This window comes from Neopelma chrysocephalum, unplaced genomic scaffold (genome assembly GCF_003984885.1).
Source record: "Neopelma chrysocephalum unplaced genomic scaffold, ASM398488v2 Primary Assembly neopelma1_26, whole genome shotgun sequence".
In the NCBI taxonomy this organism is placed as follows: domain Eukaryota; kingdom Metazoa; phylum Chordata; class Aves; order Passeriformes; family Pipridae; genus Neopelma; species Neopelma chrysocephalum.
The window spans coordinates 14,112,089-14,130,319 of NW_020897695.1; the positions used below are offsets into that span (position 1 = coordinate 14,112,089).

General features: G+C 35.1%; 1 protein-coding gene across 2 annotated transcripts in view; it reads left to right on the top strand.

The window, feature by feature from the left end:
- BBS9 (Bardet-Biedl syndrome 9) overlaps window positions 1-18,231 on the top strand; it is a 289,338-nt gene that overhangs the window by 67,680 nt on the left and 203,427 nt on the right. For both annotated transcript variants that reach the window (XM_027675657.1, XM_027675658.1), the window contains exons 18-19: window positions 1,157-1,329; window positions 3,393-3,545. In XM_027675657.1, coding sequence (XP_027531458.1) covers window positions 1,157-1,329; window positions 3,393-3,545 — 326 coding nt within the window. The remainder of the gene's footprint in view (window positions 1-1,156; window positions 1,330-3,392; window positions 3,546-18,231) is intronic.

An 18,231-nucleotide genomic window follows, 5' to 3' on the forward strand; every position in this document is an offset into this window, starting at 1 on the left:
TTTACTGTGGACCTTGTTAATATGGGCAAAAAAGAGAATTATTTTGTATCAAATTGTCGTGGCTGCATTTCTGTCTATCCTCTTTTATAAGTTATTGGTAGATATGTAATGAAAACAAATAAGGAACTGTTGGTTATTGTGTTTGGTTTGAAAAAAATAAGAAAAATAATTAAAAGGCCTCTATGATTTTCCTCTCAACATTTAGTTAATTCTGATTTCCTGGGACCCGAAGAGGGGATTATACAAAAGTGGACTAGAAATAAAATCTCACTCCACTAGCCTGATACTTTGAAATTCACTAAAATCTGACAAGTTAAATCAATTTGCTGGGACAGATAACACTGGCTAACAGGATTTGATTTCTTACTTTGGTTTATATTAACACTTTCATTCCTACACTAAGCCATTTTTACAAAGCCATAGTGTGAAGATGGATAAGAATATTAGCTGTGTCTAGAGTGAAGCATAGCACTATCAAAGCTGAATATTGTTGCCTATAAGTAGTTAGACTAATACTTTTCCTACTAAAAGTTTTCCTAGGAAGTGGAGATGTAATAAAAATGATATTGAGTGTATTATTTGAAGAACTCAATAACCGTTTCCAAAAGACATTAAAGGTGGTTTGTTACCACCAGAGGTTACCATCTGTTTTGTTAGCATCAGATGCTTAAGGTACTGTGCCTCAGTCACAGTTCAAAGTGAATTGAGCCTGATTCTGTCTCCAGCCCTGAGAAAAGCTCACTAAAGTTGTTATGGCAGAGAATTGCAGACAGCCTGTTTTATGATTTCATATATTTGCGATTTCATATATTCATATATATTCATATACGATTTCATATAACTCTCCTGTTTCCTTATTGTGGTAGTTCTTCATAGCTTTTTTTTCTTCATGAATAGGTCCATGCTCTTAAGTAAGAGTCTTGTGCCACACAATTGCATGTTAAAATTAGGACAAAAGGGATAGTATTTAGGACCAACATCAATAAAATACAAGTGTTTCTTTAACACAAGTGAACACGTATCTCTTAAGAAAATCTCATGTAGACTTAGGATACAATTAGCATGTTCAACTTGTGTGTTATCTAAACTATGTTGTGTAGTGAATGTATGTGGCTTAAATGTGTGTTTATTAGTCTTGTATCTGTCGTGCTCAAAGAACGATATAGGATCCAGAGCGACCAGTTGGAAGACCTTTGGCTGATAACGAAAGAGCTCACACGCCGACTAGAGGAACATTTCAAGAAGCAAAACTGCAAAGATTTTGCATGTACCTTTTCTGGTTCAATTCCTCTGCAAGAATATTTTGAACTAATTGATCGACATTTTGAGGTATGCTACATGATATGTGAATCCTTAATGTTCCGCTAGTTTAAAATTGTGTGTTAGTACAATGGATAATCAGATTATAACTATAGCTATCACAGGCATTTGGCTTTCAGAAAATAGAAAGTTGTATCTAAGATAGTTCTGGAAAAAAATGTCATAATTTGGTTTTTAAAGTACGGAGTATGCCTCTGAAACAGCCCTTGCAATTAGTAGAGCACATGTAGCCAGTGTGCAGTCTGCAAATGATACAAATTAAGGAACCAGTATTTGCCCTTCTGTTGACTGCCTGTACAGAAGCCATGGATTCTTCATTCACTAACATCATGTTAATTGTAAAATTCTTTCAAAATTTGCCCTTAGTTTTAGGCTGTTTTGCTCTTCTGTAATAAGGAAACCATGACCACTTTTTTTCCCCCTGAGTCATCCTGGTAATTATATGGAAAGTCCCTTCAGCATCTAAAAAAACTGCCCTTGCAGATCAAGCACTGAAGGCTCAAGAAAGTTTACCAAACCAGATATAAAAGAAATATAATTACTTTTTCCTGTTTGACTATGCAGATGACAATGAAAAATCTCCAGTAGTTCAGATAGCTTGTAGAAATAGCTAATAGAATAAAATATATCCATTCTTTCCCCCCACACCTTTCCAGTAAAGAAAAGGAATAGCTATTTTAAAATTTCTATTAAACTTGTGTATTTGGTAAAAGCAACATATGTAGGTAAGAATGAGAAATACTATTGGATGTTTGTTCATGCTGCCACATTTTCTGTGAGTTTGAGCCATCACCATACAGAAAGATGGAAGTTGTAGTTGGAATTTTCTGGGATTTTTTTTAAGGGGTCAACCTAGATCCTAGCTCATGGCTAGTTATTCAACTAATTTGAAAGTCAAAATGTTTGTGTTTTTTTAAGTGACTGGTAGAAATACTGAAAGCATAAGCTTGTGGTACAATCTAATGAAGCCTAAATATGTTGAAGTCTGAAACATAGGTGTTATTGCTGTAATGATAATTTAGGATTTAGTTAGGTAGCAGCTGGCTATTTTGAAATTTCTGAAATTTTCCAATAATTATCTGGTCCCAAAAGAATTAAATAGTCTATAAAGTGGGTACTTATGCTCCCATCCCTCTTAGTTTCAACACACTCTTTTTTGACAAACTTGAGAGAATACGCAGCTTTTCCAGAAGTAGTAGTAAAAAAGGGGCATCTCAGGTAATAATGTTTCTTTTTCTCTTTGCTTTCCTGAACTGTTGTTCATAATCATGTACTGACATAAAGACGTTTCCTTATATTTAAATATAATCCGATTTCTAAATTTAGAGAATTTCTGCTCATTTTGGGGCATTTTTGCTCACGTGGAAAGCTGAGTGTCTTGATGTTTCTTCTGCTAGTTATGGCATGTCAGCTGTACAGAGGTATCTCAGTTTTCTGAAAGACTCATCCTTAGTCAGTTGTATGTTGAAGGCATGTACTGGTAAGTGAGGATTAATAGATAAAATAAGACTTTTTATTATCTGAGCGTTTGATATACAATGTTCAAAGTTTTGTGAACACTTCGAGGAAGTCTGTTGCTATAGCTGATCAGTATGCATAAAAAGGAAAAAAGGATTTCACTTCAGAAAAAGACAATCATTTGAACAGTACAGAATCCAGTGCTTCTATTCATGCTTAAGGGAATAACCATTTACTTTCTACTACAATGAATATCAAGTCCAATACACTGTGTATATGTGTCATAAATAGCACACCAAACCAAGAAAAAACCTTCAGGTCTTGGTGGTGAAAGTTTAGTCTTGTTAATAGGCTTCTTGATGAGATATTTGTGCATTTTCACATTTTATTCTGGATGTTGACAATTAGTGTTGAATTCAGTAGGAAATGATAATTCTTGAAAATGTTAATAAGCTTTACGAGGAGTGTAAAATATGAAACTGGTATAAATGACATCATATTTGTATAATACACTCTGTCGCAAAAATTTTACTAAACTTCTCCCGTTTCATTTGCAATGTCCATACAATATATATGACCCTTAATCTGAATTCTTGAAAACCCTTAAATTGCAGCTACGTTTGAATGCTGAAAAATTTCAGGAACTGTTATCTGAAAGGGCCGTACAGTTTCGAGCTATTGAGCGACGACTGCTGACACGATTCAAAGATAAAACTCCTGCTCCTCTTCAACATCTGGACACCTTGCTAGAAGGAACATTCAGAGAGGTCAGTACAGTTTCATTATGAGCCTAACCCTTCTTTATCTTGTTGGTAAAACCTAGCTAAAAGCATATAAGCTGTACTTTCCTGGTTACATTTACCATCCAAGAGACCAGGAAGCAGTAATTTGTTTAACCTAATAGTCCCTGTAACTTTCCAGATGATTTGCAATAGTTTTATTTAATCTGCGACCACAAAATCTTTACTCCTGGGTCACACCAGCTTGACAGCACATCATTCTTTCCTAACTGATGTTGATAGTGTAAATATTTTACAGTTCATGTGAAAATATTTTATAGTTCATAGCTTGTGTAAATATTTTATGGTACACTGTAAACTGGCGGAATGGTTTGGCTGGTGTAACATTCACAACAAAATTGTCTGAGACTGACCATGTCCTTCCTATGGGGGTTTTATGTTCTAATCATTTCAGAATGTGATAGCTGCAGAAGAACAGTGTTTAAAAAAACAAATCATTCCTGAACCATCCTTGTACTGGACAAAGAATAAACCAATTTTTCTTCCTTTTGCTGCCTCAGCTCTGCATTGCTTTAGAATAACACTTTTTCATTATGCGTTCCCTCTGTTAAGAAATTATTTTATGTGTTTTTTGCTTTTCTGTTGGAGGATCTGATTTTACTTTCTAACATGCTTTGTTTGAGAAGCTGAGTTACAATTAGATTCCTTGCTGAAAAAAAGACTTACCTTTATGCAGTGTTGTATATCACAACAAGAAAAACCCAAAGCTATTAAGGAAAAGTATTTGCCCTTACTGTTTCATCTAAGAAAACATTTCTTTAAATTGGAGAAAACTGCCTTTCCATGTATGCTTATACACGAGTCAGATTTGCCCTTATTTCAGTCTTTACTGTGAATGAGTTAACGTAAGATGATTTAAATTTGAAAGTGGGGATTTTCTGGTTGCTTTAAGAAATATTAGCTATTGTTATGATAGATGGGTTATTATTTAACACTTTGAAATGGCATGACTAAATAAGCCCAAAAGATTAATGTAAGTCTCTTGAGTTTGCTTTTGCTGTGTAGAACTTTTGCTTCTAAACTTAAAAGCAACTGGGATGTGCTTGAAAATTTTCTTATGCAGTTGATTTGAAAGATGAATTCTGAGAATATGACAAAAATCAGGTTGTTGAAATAGATACATATTGCAGAAGTTTATTTTGTAAGATCCTTCAAACCAGCATTAGATGGGTGCTTTTCTTAACATTACTGTTGTGAGCTTTTTGAATTGGAATTAGTGCAGTTGGAAGGAGAATGAGGAAAAAGATTTGTTTTCAGAGAACAAATGCTTAAATTTTTTCACAATTGTTAAAACTTTATTTTAAGCAAGCTCACATTTTTCTTGGTAGATTTTCTTTGTAATTTCTTTTGTTCATGGGAATTCTCTTCCAATAAAGAAATGTTGTTATTGTTAGTACAAAAAAAGTGTAGTAAAATGGTCATTGCCATAGAGACTCCACTGCTGCATATGTTGTTTCAAAAGTGAGAGCTGTGGTAGGATTTAATATTGACTCTGCTGTGGGAGTGAAATAAAATAGCTCAATGATGCATTTTCTGTATTAGAAAAGACCTTGTTTTCTTTAATTCAGTATCAAATTCTGTCTTTATTTGAACAACTATGTCTAATACAAATAGTTGAGGTATTCAAAATATGGCAAATGAGTTTTCTGAAGAGGAATAATGAGGCTGGTTAAATATGAACAGTATGAAGTCTCACTCCAAAAATTCTTTTAAGCATGTAGGCTTTTTGACATTGAAGTAAATACAATTTTTATTCTCATATAATTGTCTGAGAATCTCATCTCCTCCCTTATATAAAATATTTTTATAATGAGAAAATTTGCCTTGTTTTATCCCCTCATTTTAAGCTAAAGTAATTGTAACGTACAAAGCAAGGTTTTGTTGCTTTTTACATTGGGTTTTGTAGGCAGAAGGGAAATGTGTATGTTTTGGTTTTATAGTACATTCCAAACTTTTTCATCTAGAACAGAAAGGAGTTTCCAGTTAATTTGAATATGTGATTTTATTAGCCTTTTTAACACAGAATCTCCAGGACTTGAGCACTATATCAATTACATTCTTCATAGAATAACTGTTATAGCCTAGGATATATAAAGGTGCCTCTTATTGCTTCCTGTATTTCCTTTTATCAGAACAGTTATGGAGCAGATGTATGACCTTTGTGTGAACAACCTTTTAAATACAAATCAAATAATGAATATACAACTGATGTAATTTCATTGCCGAGGTGTGATAAATACCTACTGTAAATTTATTCTGTATGGTTTCTCTGCCCCCCTGTAAATTGTTACAAATTGCTGAACTGATTTGAATTTTACAACTAAAGTAGATGGTAAATGTTAATTTTCAGATTTTCAACTTCAAATAACAGTTGTGTTTGTATGATATGTAGGTAGACGTACAATGCATGTCAAAGTTATAGTTGCTAAACAAGAAAATATTAATCAGGCTGCATTTGATTCTCCAGTAAAAAGCATTTCTATTTATGAACTAGTTTTTTGCATTAATCCTTGTACACTAGCAACAAGGCAGGCTGTATTTAGTGCTACAATAAAATTACTGATGGGTTTATTGTAAGGAAACTTTAGCTTTACTTTTCAACTTGAAAATAATGAAGAAATGTATAAGCAGGCATTGGTTTGTGCAATGACAAAAAGCTTGCTTTCGGTTTTATTGCCCTGTTTAATATTTTCTTTTAGAATTTGTCTTTCTTAAGTAATATTATAGATCTAAATGGATTGGAGTGAGTAGTAACAACAGTTAACAAATAGTGACATCAGGTGTTCCATTCTGGAAGGAAAAGAAAAGCTGTTATATACTTAGTCTTGTATGTTAGAAAAAGGAAATGTTATTCTTATGATCTTTAAGAATGATTTGTAGGAAGGTGCTATGAAAAAAAATGGAAAAATCAATTTGCAATATATGCAAATTCTTGATCTCTGATTAAAAAATTTAGCAGTGCAGTTGGACATGCTACTACCACTTGTTCTAAGAAAGGATTTTAATTAGATAAATTTAAAAGCAATCGAACGGTAGTTGAGATTGCATATATGTTTTGTAGTTTAAAGGACTTCAAATATGGAATGAGATTGCAGCAAATTTATGGTAGCTGTTGTAAACAGCATGTACTTTGTATAATACTCCCCTACTAGAGACATGTTATTGGTTTAAAGTGTAGTTTAATGGTCTTTTATGTCTACAATGTGTTTTCTGTCATATTAGAAAAGAAATCATAGTTTGGCAGTAGCTACAGGTTCTTGCCCTGAAATCGTAATTTTCATGCATTTACTCTTGGCAAACATTACTTAGATTTCCAGGTACAAGGTGGAATTAATAAATGTCATAAAAATGAGATGCTTCAATTTCTTATGTCAGCCCACATGGATTTTATCCTAGTGAATATAAGCAATACTAGCTGTGTGTAGTTATGTTTAACCCTGTAACCATGTTTAAAAGCCTACCACAGTTACATTCCTTTAGGGAAAGAGGAGGAAGGATGAATTTGAACTCTGGGGTGGAGTTCTCCTAAGGCACTAACTGTTCTTTAACCAATTTTAAGTACTTAAGACATGAATCTGAGACAAGATTGAACAGTTCAAGTTTACAAAAAAGAATGTAATGACAAAGCAATCACTTCTACCTTGCATTGCTTCATAATTTTTCTTTCTTATTCTACTTTTTATTGTAATACAAAACAATTTGTCCTGTATCCCCACACTTCCATCACATGTAGTAAACATAGTTCCTTTCCTATTCTTTGATACCATTATTGCACGGTATCTCAGGTTTCCCCATGTTCTGAGGCTTCTTCATCCCCACCCTGTGCTTTCTAATAGTAATAATAATAATGGCCCATCTTCGCGAACGAAGATTTTGGGGAAAGGTCTTTTACCTTTCCAGCCTGCGCAATGGATTTTTTAGGTGAGACACAGCCTGCGCTGAACTGAGCCCACCCTTTAATCCTAAGGTTCATCTGCCGGGGCCAAGGAAGCTTGGACAATGGCAGTGAGGTCCTCAGGACGTAGGTTTGTTTAGAGTGTCCTTCTCATAGATGGATGGCCACACAGGGCTAACGACCTCCATCAGGCCAGGAGACCGGGGAATCGAACCCGTGGTCGCAGCAGTGAAAGTCCTGCACGCTAACCACTAGGCCACCAGGGGTCTGCTTTCTAATAGTGACATCTAAACTTTTGCCCTTGGCCCCAGCACCCCTCTGACAGTTGCTTATTTGAGCACTGTCAAGTCAGTGAATTAGTGCTGACTGGCAGCAGCCACCTAGCCAGACAAGATGGATGATGTCTTCTGTCTTAGTAGACATACTATTAGTGTCTCTCCTCTCTCTGTCTGCTAATTAAAAAAATATATAGTGAAACTGAATGATTTCTAGCTCTTCATGTTACTGTAAAATTTTGTATGGAAGTGACAGTTACTAGGAATAGACTGACAAAACAAGTTTGACATAAATGGTTAGCACAGTTGCATAACCTTGGACATCTAGACTTAAGAACTACATGTTTTACAATAGGTCTTTATTTTTGATCAGTGTGACATTTTATCTTTTCTTTCCATATAATACATTATCCATTTGAGACCATCTTCTGTTACTGAGAGGGCCCAACACACTTTTAAACCAGAACTTCTAGAACTAATTGATGCTGACAGTTTATTCCCTTTATTTTCTCCTAATTCAGCTATTCAGTCACATTCATCTTATTTACATTATTATTGAATAACCTGTCTCTCAGAAATACTTGGCTGTAAGCAGCAGTAAAGTGGCTTTCAATGTGATTTCTAGATCTTGCTCAGTAAACAACTAGAAGTTGTCCAGATCATTCTGCTGTTTTTAGTATATGGTTTTTATTTATCTTGGCTTTTCTTGGTCTTGCATCTTTTGAGTTCTGAATTTTTCTTTTAAAATCTCTTCTTGAAACAAGGGGAAAAGTATTTGAATAGTCTTTCAGATTTCAAGAGATGCTCATAGGTTGCTCTTTACAGGTAGTAGAAAATAACATAATTCCTAGAGGTCTTTTTTTTTTCAGTGCAACTTCCCTCATCTGTTTTCCCTTCTGGAAAGTAAGTGTAGCATTTCACCGTCAGTCTGTTAGAAGTGGTAAACAAACAAAATTGCTTCCAGGTAGAGATACCGTGACTCCTCATTTAGAATAAAGAAGGCAATGCCATCAGGAGAATCCATTTTAATTCTTTACATGGCAGTAAACTGTAGAAATTTGTTGCCTGTGACTGAGAAAGCTGTGACTTTTGCATGTAAGGGTAGCTGTTTTCCTTGAGGTCTGTGATGTGAGCTGCCCCTTGCATATACAGCCCTGGATGTTTGTTGGGGATCTTTGAGAATTCAGTGGAGAGTTCTAAAGAAACAGATGAATTTTGTGAAAGATTTGGAAGTCAAATGTCTCTAAATGAGTGCATTGGTTCTTTTAATTAGTAATGTCATAGGCATTGCCCTTTCCATTTCATATGAAAGTTTTGAAGAAAACCGCTTCTTATATTTTCAGAACTTTGTGACCTTTTTTACACAGCTGTTTCACTGACGTAGCATAATTTTAACAGAAAGATGGACTATTTCGTGTGTTTGAGATGAAATTGAAGCAATTGTTCTATGAATGCCAAATGCAAAAACTTAGGACTAGCCCACACTTTTATGTTACAGCACAGGATTGGTACTGAAGTGTCCTTGTTTGTTCTTTGTTTATGGATAACTTTTTTTGGGAACTGGTTTGATCGTTTTGGAACCTTTCAATCCCATGTCATTTTCAGAGTGACTCTGAGTTGCTATACTACATGACAGGATCTGTTCTGGTCTTGAAAGCTGACATTTAGGTAATCAAATCTAAAGGTAACTTTACAGTACCCTTTTTCTCAAAGAAAGAAAAAAAATTAGAGCAAGACATGATTAAAGCATGTAGGATTTGCAGCTGAAAGAACATTCGACTCATGTTAAAGATTTAACTAAAATTTTTTTTTAGAAAAGCCTCCAAGAGAAAGCTATTATACATCAAACTTTCAAAACTAAATATATGGAGAAAAAGCAAACCTCTTTCATCCCTGGACATAATTTAGGACACCACGGGAAGTGCGCTAAATATTTATGTTTCTTGAGGTTTCAGCAGAATGTGTAATTAATCTAAATTTTGGACAGAACTTAAAGGAACTAACTTTGAGCACATCTTACTTAACAAGACATTTGTGAGGAATTTCTTGCCTAGTGTTGCTGATCCTGCATGTTATGTCTCTCTTTTATTGTGGTTTGTGATTAAGCTAGAGTGTTGAAACCTCATCAAGCAGTATTTTATGCATTAAAATACTATGTGCTTGTTCTTGTGCATTTTATAGGATTTGACACTGTCAGACAAAATTAGTTTTGGGTGTAAATCATTACACAATTGAGATAACTATTTGATTCTGAATTGTATCCTCTGAATCATATGCTTTCCCCTTGGAAATTTTAGCATTTCATATGAAAACTAATATTTCCACTAACAGTTGACAAGTATCTAAATGTTAGCATATTTTGTCCTTCTTGTCTAACACTTCTGACCACTTTTTGGAACAGATCATTAGCTGATTTAAGCCACTGTTATTCCGGAGAGCCTGGTTATAAGGTGCGGGGTTCTGGCCCAATGTGTAAGTCCTTGCCTTTATGCCTGACATATTGTCATGCATCTGCTCTGCTTGTGCTCAACATCAGCTAGATGTGAATATGATGTAATCTGGAAGCTTTGCACTTGTATCAAAGTTGAACAAAAAAAACTTACTAATACCCCTTCTTCATAGCACTGCACTAATGTAGTGGCTCCAAGGTGGAGGTGGTTTGTGGTCTCCTGGCTTCCTGCTGGCATGGAACAATTTTGTGACTGTCTGCACCTGTCTCTGTGGCTCTGTTAGCTTTTTGCTGTGATGTTGGGTGCTGTGACTAGCAGTATTTTAGGTGTTCTGTCTTTTGGTCTCTAGGTATGTGGTCTAGGTTCAATCTTGTATTTGGTATCTCTCCAGCTCAGAGTTTCCTGGAGTCCGGTTAACTTAGACTGGTGACAGCTCTTTCAGCTTTGTCAAGTTCCTGATACTGAATTTCCTCACTACTGAAGACATGTCTATTTGACACTAACAGTACATTATAATTAAATTCTGTGAAGGAATTTCAAAGTGTGCATGTGTACATGCATTTTCTTGTTATCATGAATACAGCTGTGTGGAAAAGAGAGCCACTCTAACTGAAAAGTTCTAACTTATTTTCATGTCTTCAGCAAGAGATTTGGATCTTGTGACTGCGTTTGTGCTTCCTTTGAGATCTCCCCTCTTTGCCTCTGTTTGTTTCCTGTTTTTCTCTGCTCTCAGAATAGGATTCCCCCAGCTATCAAATGATACCCTTCCATTTGGTTTTTTAGTCTGTTATTTCTGGGGTTTGGTTGCAGACTCACATGATTGAACTGACTTCTGTATGGTCAGGTTTTTTGTTCAAGGGAGCTGGAAATACCCTAGGTTGGTAATCCTTGGTTGTTTTGGGCTGTTAGATAGAGTAATTTCTTTCTGATATTTTCATAATGATGTCAGCACAAAGATGAAGAGTATATTGAAGGCAGATGCCTCTGCCCTCTTCAGATGTAGGTGTTTGTGTACATGTGTACATTCATATGTACTTGTGTAACTACACATAATTCATTTGAGTCTTCAGAGTTGTTCCCGGGTGTCTTTTTAGTGTTGTGTATTTAAGAGTCAGAATTTTACTTCCATGATAGTTGATATAAACAGGTCCAGCACCTAATATACTATATAATAATATCCTCATTTCTCTCCCTAACTCATTTTTATCTACCGATTTAGGAAGCCAGACTCTTTATTTCTAATCTGGAATTTAATACATTGCTAGGTGTTATACAAAGTAAGTATGTGCATTACTAAGTAAACATAATTTCCTAATGTTTTGAAAGCATAGGTGCTGTTCCTTGCATTATTTTAACACTTGCAGTGTGTGGAGCACTTTGATCGTTAGTGGTTTGTAGTCAGTGGTATATGAAACTCAATATGTTCTGTTCACTAAAACACAGGGAATGTCATTAAAGGTCCATTAACTCTTTGTTCAAGCCCCTTAACTCTTTTCCTTGCTTATTAATCAGTTGATAAAAATCTCAGAAGCGTTCATTAATGATTGAGTATTCTCTCTTGAATGGCACTTCTGACACACACAGCCTCAGGAACTTGACATTTTGGGAATGATTCATTACTTGATTAGTAAGGACTTTTACCTCAAAGCAAAACCATTAGGTTTTATCATGCATGACTCAAGGGCTGTATATCACACCCGCTCCTGTAATAGTCATTTTCCCCAGATAATGTCAGTGAGAGCTACACCCATAGTATAAATTAGCTCTTTTTGGCTTGAATAAATATGCTGTTCTTTGGAGGAGTTATATTTAACTTCTCTTGTTTTATTGCTGTTTCGGCTAAATGTGGCTTTTTCATAGCCACTAAAAGCAGCTTGTTGGCTATTACATATAATTAAAATTCTCTATTTTACTGGTGTTCACATGGCGTTATATTTCCATTTCCTTAAGACTTTTTAACTTTAACAGTAGAATACTTACAATGTCATCAAAACCCCTTTTTATTAGAAGATGTGTTCTAAAAATGTCTGAAAGTAGTTAGCTGTGCTTGGGAAGCAAATATTAGGATGGCTGGCACAAATCTTCTGATTTTGGTCTGTAGTAGCAATTACTTGCTTCATTGCAGGACAGTCTTCAGTTTAGTCAGTTTGTGGGGCAAATGGGTAATATTGTTCATATCATACTCATATAGTAAGGTTTTTTGTGGAGGGAGTTAGACACATGTAGAAGTTGGAAACCCTACAGCCATCACAAGAGAAAGAAGTTGGAAATAAAATGTCCTTGTGTGTGTAGATGTGGCACAAAGGGCCTCAACTGGGGTCTGCTGGACTGCATTCAGTCTAACCTGTCACATTTTCCACAGAGGAGGGTTCCAGCTATGCTGTGCTATACCCTACAGCCCCATCTACTGAATTTCTCCTCTTGAACCTGTGAATAGCCAGCTTTGAATACCCACTGCTTCATTCAAATCAGTAAAGGACCAAAGGTGTGATTTTTATTATTTCCCCCACACCCCCCACTCCACTTAGGCTGCAGTTACCACTTTAAACCTGTGGCACCAATGTGACCTATTGGAAGATTCCCCAAACTATGATTCAGTCCTCAGGGGTATGGACAGATTGTACCGCCTGGTGTATAAAGGCAATAGTAGGAAGTGATTTATGTCACTTATTGTGACGTAAGCATTCTCTGGCATGTTTTGTTGCATTGGCTAATGACTTTTTAAAGGGGAAGAAATAATATTCCTTTGTAGGGATAGATCTTATATCTGCATACTAATATGAGCTCACCAGACCATGTGTGAGGGCTTTCTATAGGGGCTGAAAGAACCTGTATGCATTTGAATGAGTGAAAATGACACCAGTTGGCTACAATTCCCAAAAGAAAGGAATACTGATGAGTTTTATTTTTTTGAAAGAAATGTCATATCTGATAACCTGAATTACCAGATACCCTTGCTGAAGCTTAAATCATTGACAGGCTCTTTCACTGGGAGAAATGTACTCCACAGACAAGAGAAGAAGTGCTATGCAGTAGTGTAATCAAAACTTGAATAAAAAAAATTGATACTGTCTTCATGGATGGACAGCACTCTTATTTCGTGCTCCCTAGAAAGTTTTCTATATCAGCCCTGTAATTATGTAGTACAAAAGCATTTGAGGCATAAAAGCAATAAGCTAAGAATTAGTGAGCATATCTGGTAGAAGTTACAGTGGTTTCTTTGGTAGTTTGCATACATGATCTTTGTAAAATTTCTCATTTTAAATGAATAGTCCAGATATGATAAATTAATTGAATATTAAATTATTATCCATTTTGGTTGATTTCCGCATGCAGTACTAAGACCATTTTTGATGGCTTGTGATGTAATTTGAATAGTCTGGTTTTGGGTGGCTACTGTACTTTTTTTCCTAGGGTGTACCTGGGTGCAGTGCCTTCAGGTAGCTGAATTAACTTTGAATTAGATAATTTTCTGGTGCAAGCTCACAATAAACGATACTGATTTCTTTGATGTGCAATAGATGGCAGTTTTGCATTGTGGATCGATGGCAAGTATATGTTGGTTTCAGATTCATACTGAGTAAATATTTCACAGACTTTGATACTTGGATTCAGTGAAATGCTTGTGTTCATGTTAATTTATGTGTTCATTATACCAGCAATAAATATTAAGAGGGAGAGCTACACAATTTGTGTAATTCAATAGCATTTTGTGACAAACTCTGGTTTAAAACAAAACAAAAAGATGTCTCTCCCCCAAAACAAAATTTAAAAACACCTGGGAAATAAATATTTGATGGCCAAATGAACTAAATTATTTACTCATCTAATGCTTGCAGATCTTGATGTGAATTGGGTATTGAAGTGGATTTGGTTACTGTTGTATCTGTACTGTAAACCCAGCAATATCAAGCTATATTGTCTGCAAACTTAAGCTAAAAGTATTTTACATCAGTCTGTACAACTACTTATTTCCATTAACATATAGAGAATGAGCATCTGAATTACTGTTCTGTTTTTTTTGGGTACTCTTGCAGGTGTGAAATTTAATTTAGTCACTGATGATGGCTAGTCCAAAATGACTTGTATAGACTAATGTCAGTGGTAGGAATAGACGTCACATCATCAGTCCCCTGCTCTGCACACTCCTGGTCAGCTCAGTTAAGATTCTGTGTGGTATTACTTACCAGAGGCAGTATAGTAGTAGATTGGATTCCCGAAGAAAAAAAAAATCAAAAATAGTATAAATGCTTTATAAAAAAAAATAAATCTGTTTCTTTGTATGTGTGTTCCTTGCAGTCAGCTCAGAGCTGATGCTCTAGCCACTACCACTCTGAGGAAAAATGTAACTTGTGTGGTCAATCTCCCAATTTAGATCTTTTTAATAAAAGTTACAGTTTATGTTGGAGCTAAACTGTTGGTTAAATCTGTAAATTGACAAAAACAAAAGGGAAAAGAACTTTCCCATTTCTTCTTGCCAGTTGGCCTTTCAACAAATCTATTTTATATTTCAGTTGTGCTTAAATTCCACAGAGTAGGTGTTTCTACATTGTAAAGCCTTTAATTATTCCATTGTGGATAGTTTAAACCAGGATGAAAAGGAAAAAGGTGGTTAATTTGGTGTAATGAACTGAGAGGTTCGGAAGTCAGGAGGGAAGAAGACAGTAATGATGAGTATCATAACTACAGAGATACGGTTTTAAAGCTTTTGTTAAATAGAATGTTCTGTCCATTCTGCTTACCTTGAGTTTTTTGGCAAAGTTTTATGGCTGCAAATTTCTTGGTTTAATATTGGCAATTTGTTATGGATACAGACTTGCTGTTATTTAGATATCTTAAAATTAAGTGCTTGTTTGAGTCCCTTGTTGGATGGATAACCAGGATGCTGAAATTTTGAGGTGACAGGGTTTGACTGAAACAGCTCTAATCCTTATTTTTCCAGAAAGCCTTTTGGTCAGCCTAGAAAACCGTATGTGTGGTTGCTGAAGGCTATACTTACCAGGCTAAGTTCCTGTAATATGGGTAGGAGGAGTAGAGAAAAAGACATTATGTATCACAGGAACTGGAGTTTTTAAATGGTATTTTTAAAGGAAGTATTGCACTTCCCTTTAGGAAATTTGAAAGTATTTGGGATGGATAACATTATTTTTATCTTGTTCATTGTTTATACTCTTAAGGCCAGTCTGCTTAGAAAAAGCAACACCTATTAAAGGCCTTTGAATTCAGAGTCTTTCATGTCACAATGGGTCTATTTACTGCTGTCAGTAGGCTCGTAATATATTCAGCTTGAAGAGGTTAACAAGCATACCTTGGAGTGTTACTTTTATTTTCTGTTCTGTGACACTTAACAAAATCCCATTATACAATTGAGTAGTATTATAATGTTAAAATGTTAATTTGTTCTGCATTCCGTTAAAATTGGATTTTTTTCTTGTGCATTGGCCCATGCATTTTGTATAAAACCTATAATTTAAGCACTACTCCATAGAAATGCCCTAAATTAGTAACCTTTTGCCTTTGCTACCTTAATTACATCTCATTACTTAGTACTTAAAGAGCAACCTCTAGCTATTGGTTAAATATTTGCTAGCTAAATAGATTTGCCGTGTTAAAGAAAACAGTAGCCCTTGCCTCTGTTTTAACTTGATTGGGATTTCAGAGTTTTGAGAAATTCCATGCTTTGCTGAAGGAAAAGTAAACTTTTTGCATTTTCCTTATTTTTTCATTTCTCCTTAACGAGCATTTAATTGTGTGTTATCTGTCTGTTACACTCCAACAGGCAATTGAAAGTCTGTCTTAAAATAAGTATTTTCAAAAAGACTTGTGTTTCAATATGGTCTATGTCTTCTACCTTCATTTATTCCTTTTAACTTTTATAAGCATCTGATACAAAAAATTTCTATTTTTATTGTGGAAACAAATATGAAGCAGCTTGCTTGGCTACTAATAGCTATCTTCCAGATTTTTGCTTCCTTTTGGGAAGAAGGCTGTATTGTTTGATTAGAATCACAAGGAATATGATTCATTAAAACATCTGTTGAGTTGTCTTTTCTGACGAATTGAAAGATCACTTCTCTTTGGTCTTTTCATTGTATGCAGAAGTCATAAACTGCAGAAGTTATTAACAGCTTGCAGGTTGGCTTAATCTTCAGTATTTTTATTAATGTCTATTGGATTGTATTTTTGAATTTTATTTTGTTTTATTTTTTGCTATTTTTTCTTCTGTATGAAACCATGTGAAAAGACTATAGTTTATAATTGCAGTTAGTTAAAATTTCATGCTGTTAAATTCCCTGTCATATGCAAAGATATCCTGTTTAATTTCCTATTTTAGATTTTTTTTTAATCTTTCTGAGAGCCACGGTAGTGAAAGCTTGTTTACAACAGATTTATCTATCTGACTTGATTCCTACCCAATACATAACTACTGCTCTTCTTATCTAGTTCTTAAATTGATGTTTGCACTGTCCACTTGCTTTTGGAAGCCTGATGTCTCCAAAAAGTTCCTTCACCCATTCTTCCCATATATTTTGTTACATTATGGATTAAAAATTGCAGACTGGCATGGTTACAGTTTGAAGTATAACTCTCCATTTATGTTTATTGTTGTAATACCACTGACTCTTAAAAAAGGCAAGAGACAAGTGGAGAAAAACACATTGATAAAAGTCTTCATCTTGTTCATGTTGTTTTCTTCTTCTGTGGGAAAACCATCTATGGAAAAGATAAACGTTTGCCCTCTAGTGTATAAATTTGTTCCTGTGAAAACCAGTTCTAATTTCCAAAATGCATGTTATTAAACTTTTACTCAAAAAAAGTTTAAAGTTAGGCGGCAGTATCAGCAGCGCATTTGCAGGGAAAGTGGTTGGCTTATCCAGTTTTGGACTATGTACTTCAAACTTTGAAGTGGATAGTTTATCTGAAAACAACTTTTCATGCTTTGTTTCCTATGTCACTGTTTATACCATCTGTATCCATAAGCTCTGAAACCATTACTTCACTATTCATGCAAAGGTTTGAGTGATTTGTTGCTTATTGTCTGTATTTGTTCTTGGGTTTGAATTCAGCAAGTCAATCTGGAAAGGCAACAACTGCCTAAGAGGCCCGTTTTATTTTCCAAAAGGAAAGTTCTGTGGAAACCTTTCCCTGAGAAGAGTTTTTGAGATTTATGTGGATTACAAAGCATAAAGAAGGGTCATCTCTTAATTTTCCTTCCAAGCAAAAATGCCAAGATGCAATTTTAGCAGGTATTAGTAAAAATTGAAAAGTATGCTTTGTGTTCTGGGACTGGTGCCAGCATCTGTATTTGCAACTCCCAAGACAGGTCTGAGCGAAACCTTTTCCTCATTGCCCTCAGAAGACTGCTAGAACAAGCCTGTGACATTTCTGTTCAGTTCCATCTGTGATATTTACTTCCCCTTCATAATTTTTTTTTTTTGGAAGTTTATGGCTGCTGCAAAGGAGTTTACTCTCTGGGGAGTGGTGAGGGGGGAGACGGGGAAGGAAAGAAAAAAGTTGGAACACTTTGTTTTGATCACAGGTGCATTCTTCTAGTAGGAGGTCACATTTAATTCGTGTAGCATGTTTCGGTGATTCTGGATCCCAATTATCATGGGAGTTAATAGCTCTGATTGTTAACACAAGCTGTGGTCTGTTCTCTAGCCCAGGTAAGATTGTTCATTTTTTTTAATTGAAACAAATGGGACTGTAAATTGCAACATTTCATAAAATGTCCAGTAAATTGGAGTATTTTTTTAAAGAGATTCAAAGTCTTGTCCCGTTTTCTATGAATGTTACAACCTATGTTGTTTCTTTATTTTTTTTTCATATTTTGATAAGGGATCAAATGGATGGGATTACGTTTCTGTGCATATGTTGCTTCTTCAAAATAGTGTGTTTATCAGGTGAAGGATAGATAAAATGATGCATACAAGTCCAGGTTCTTCTAATCTGTGTTTCAAAGGGCTTTTCTGTGCCTTATTGAGGCACTTAATTTGTTGTAGTTTTATTCTGAGCAGTAGGGAGCCCTCTTT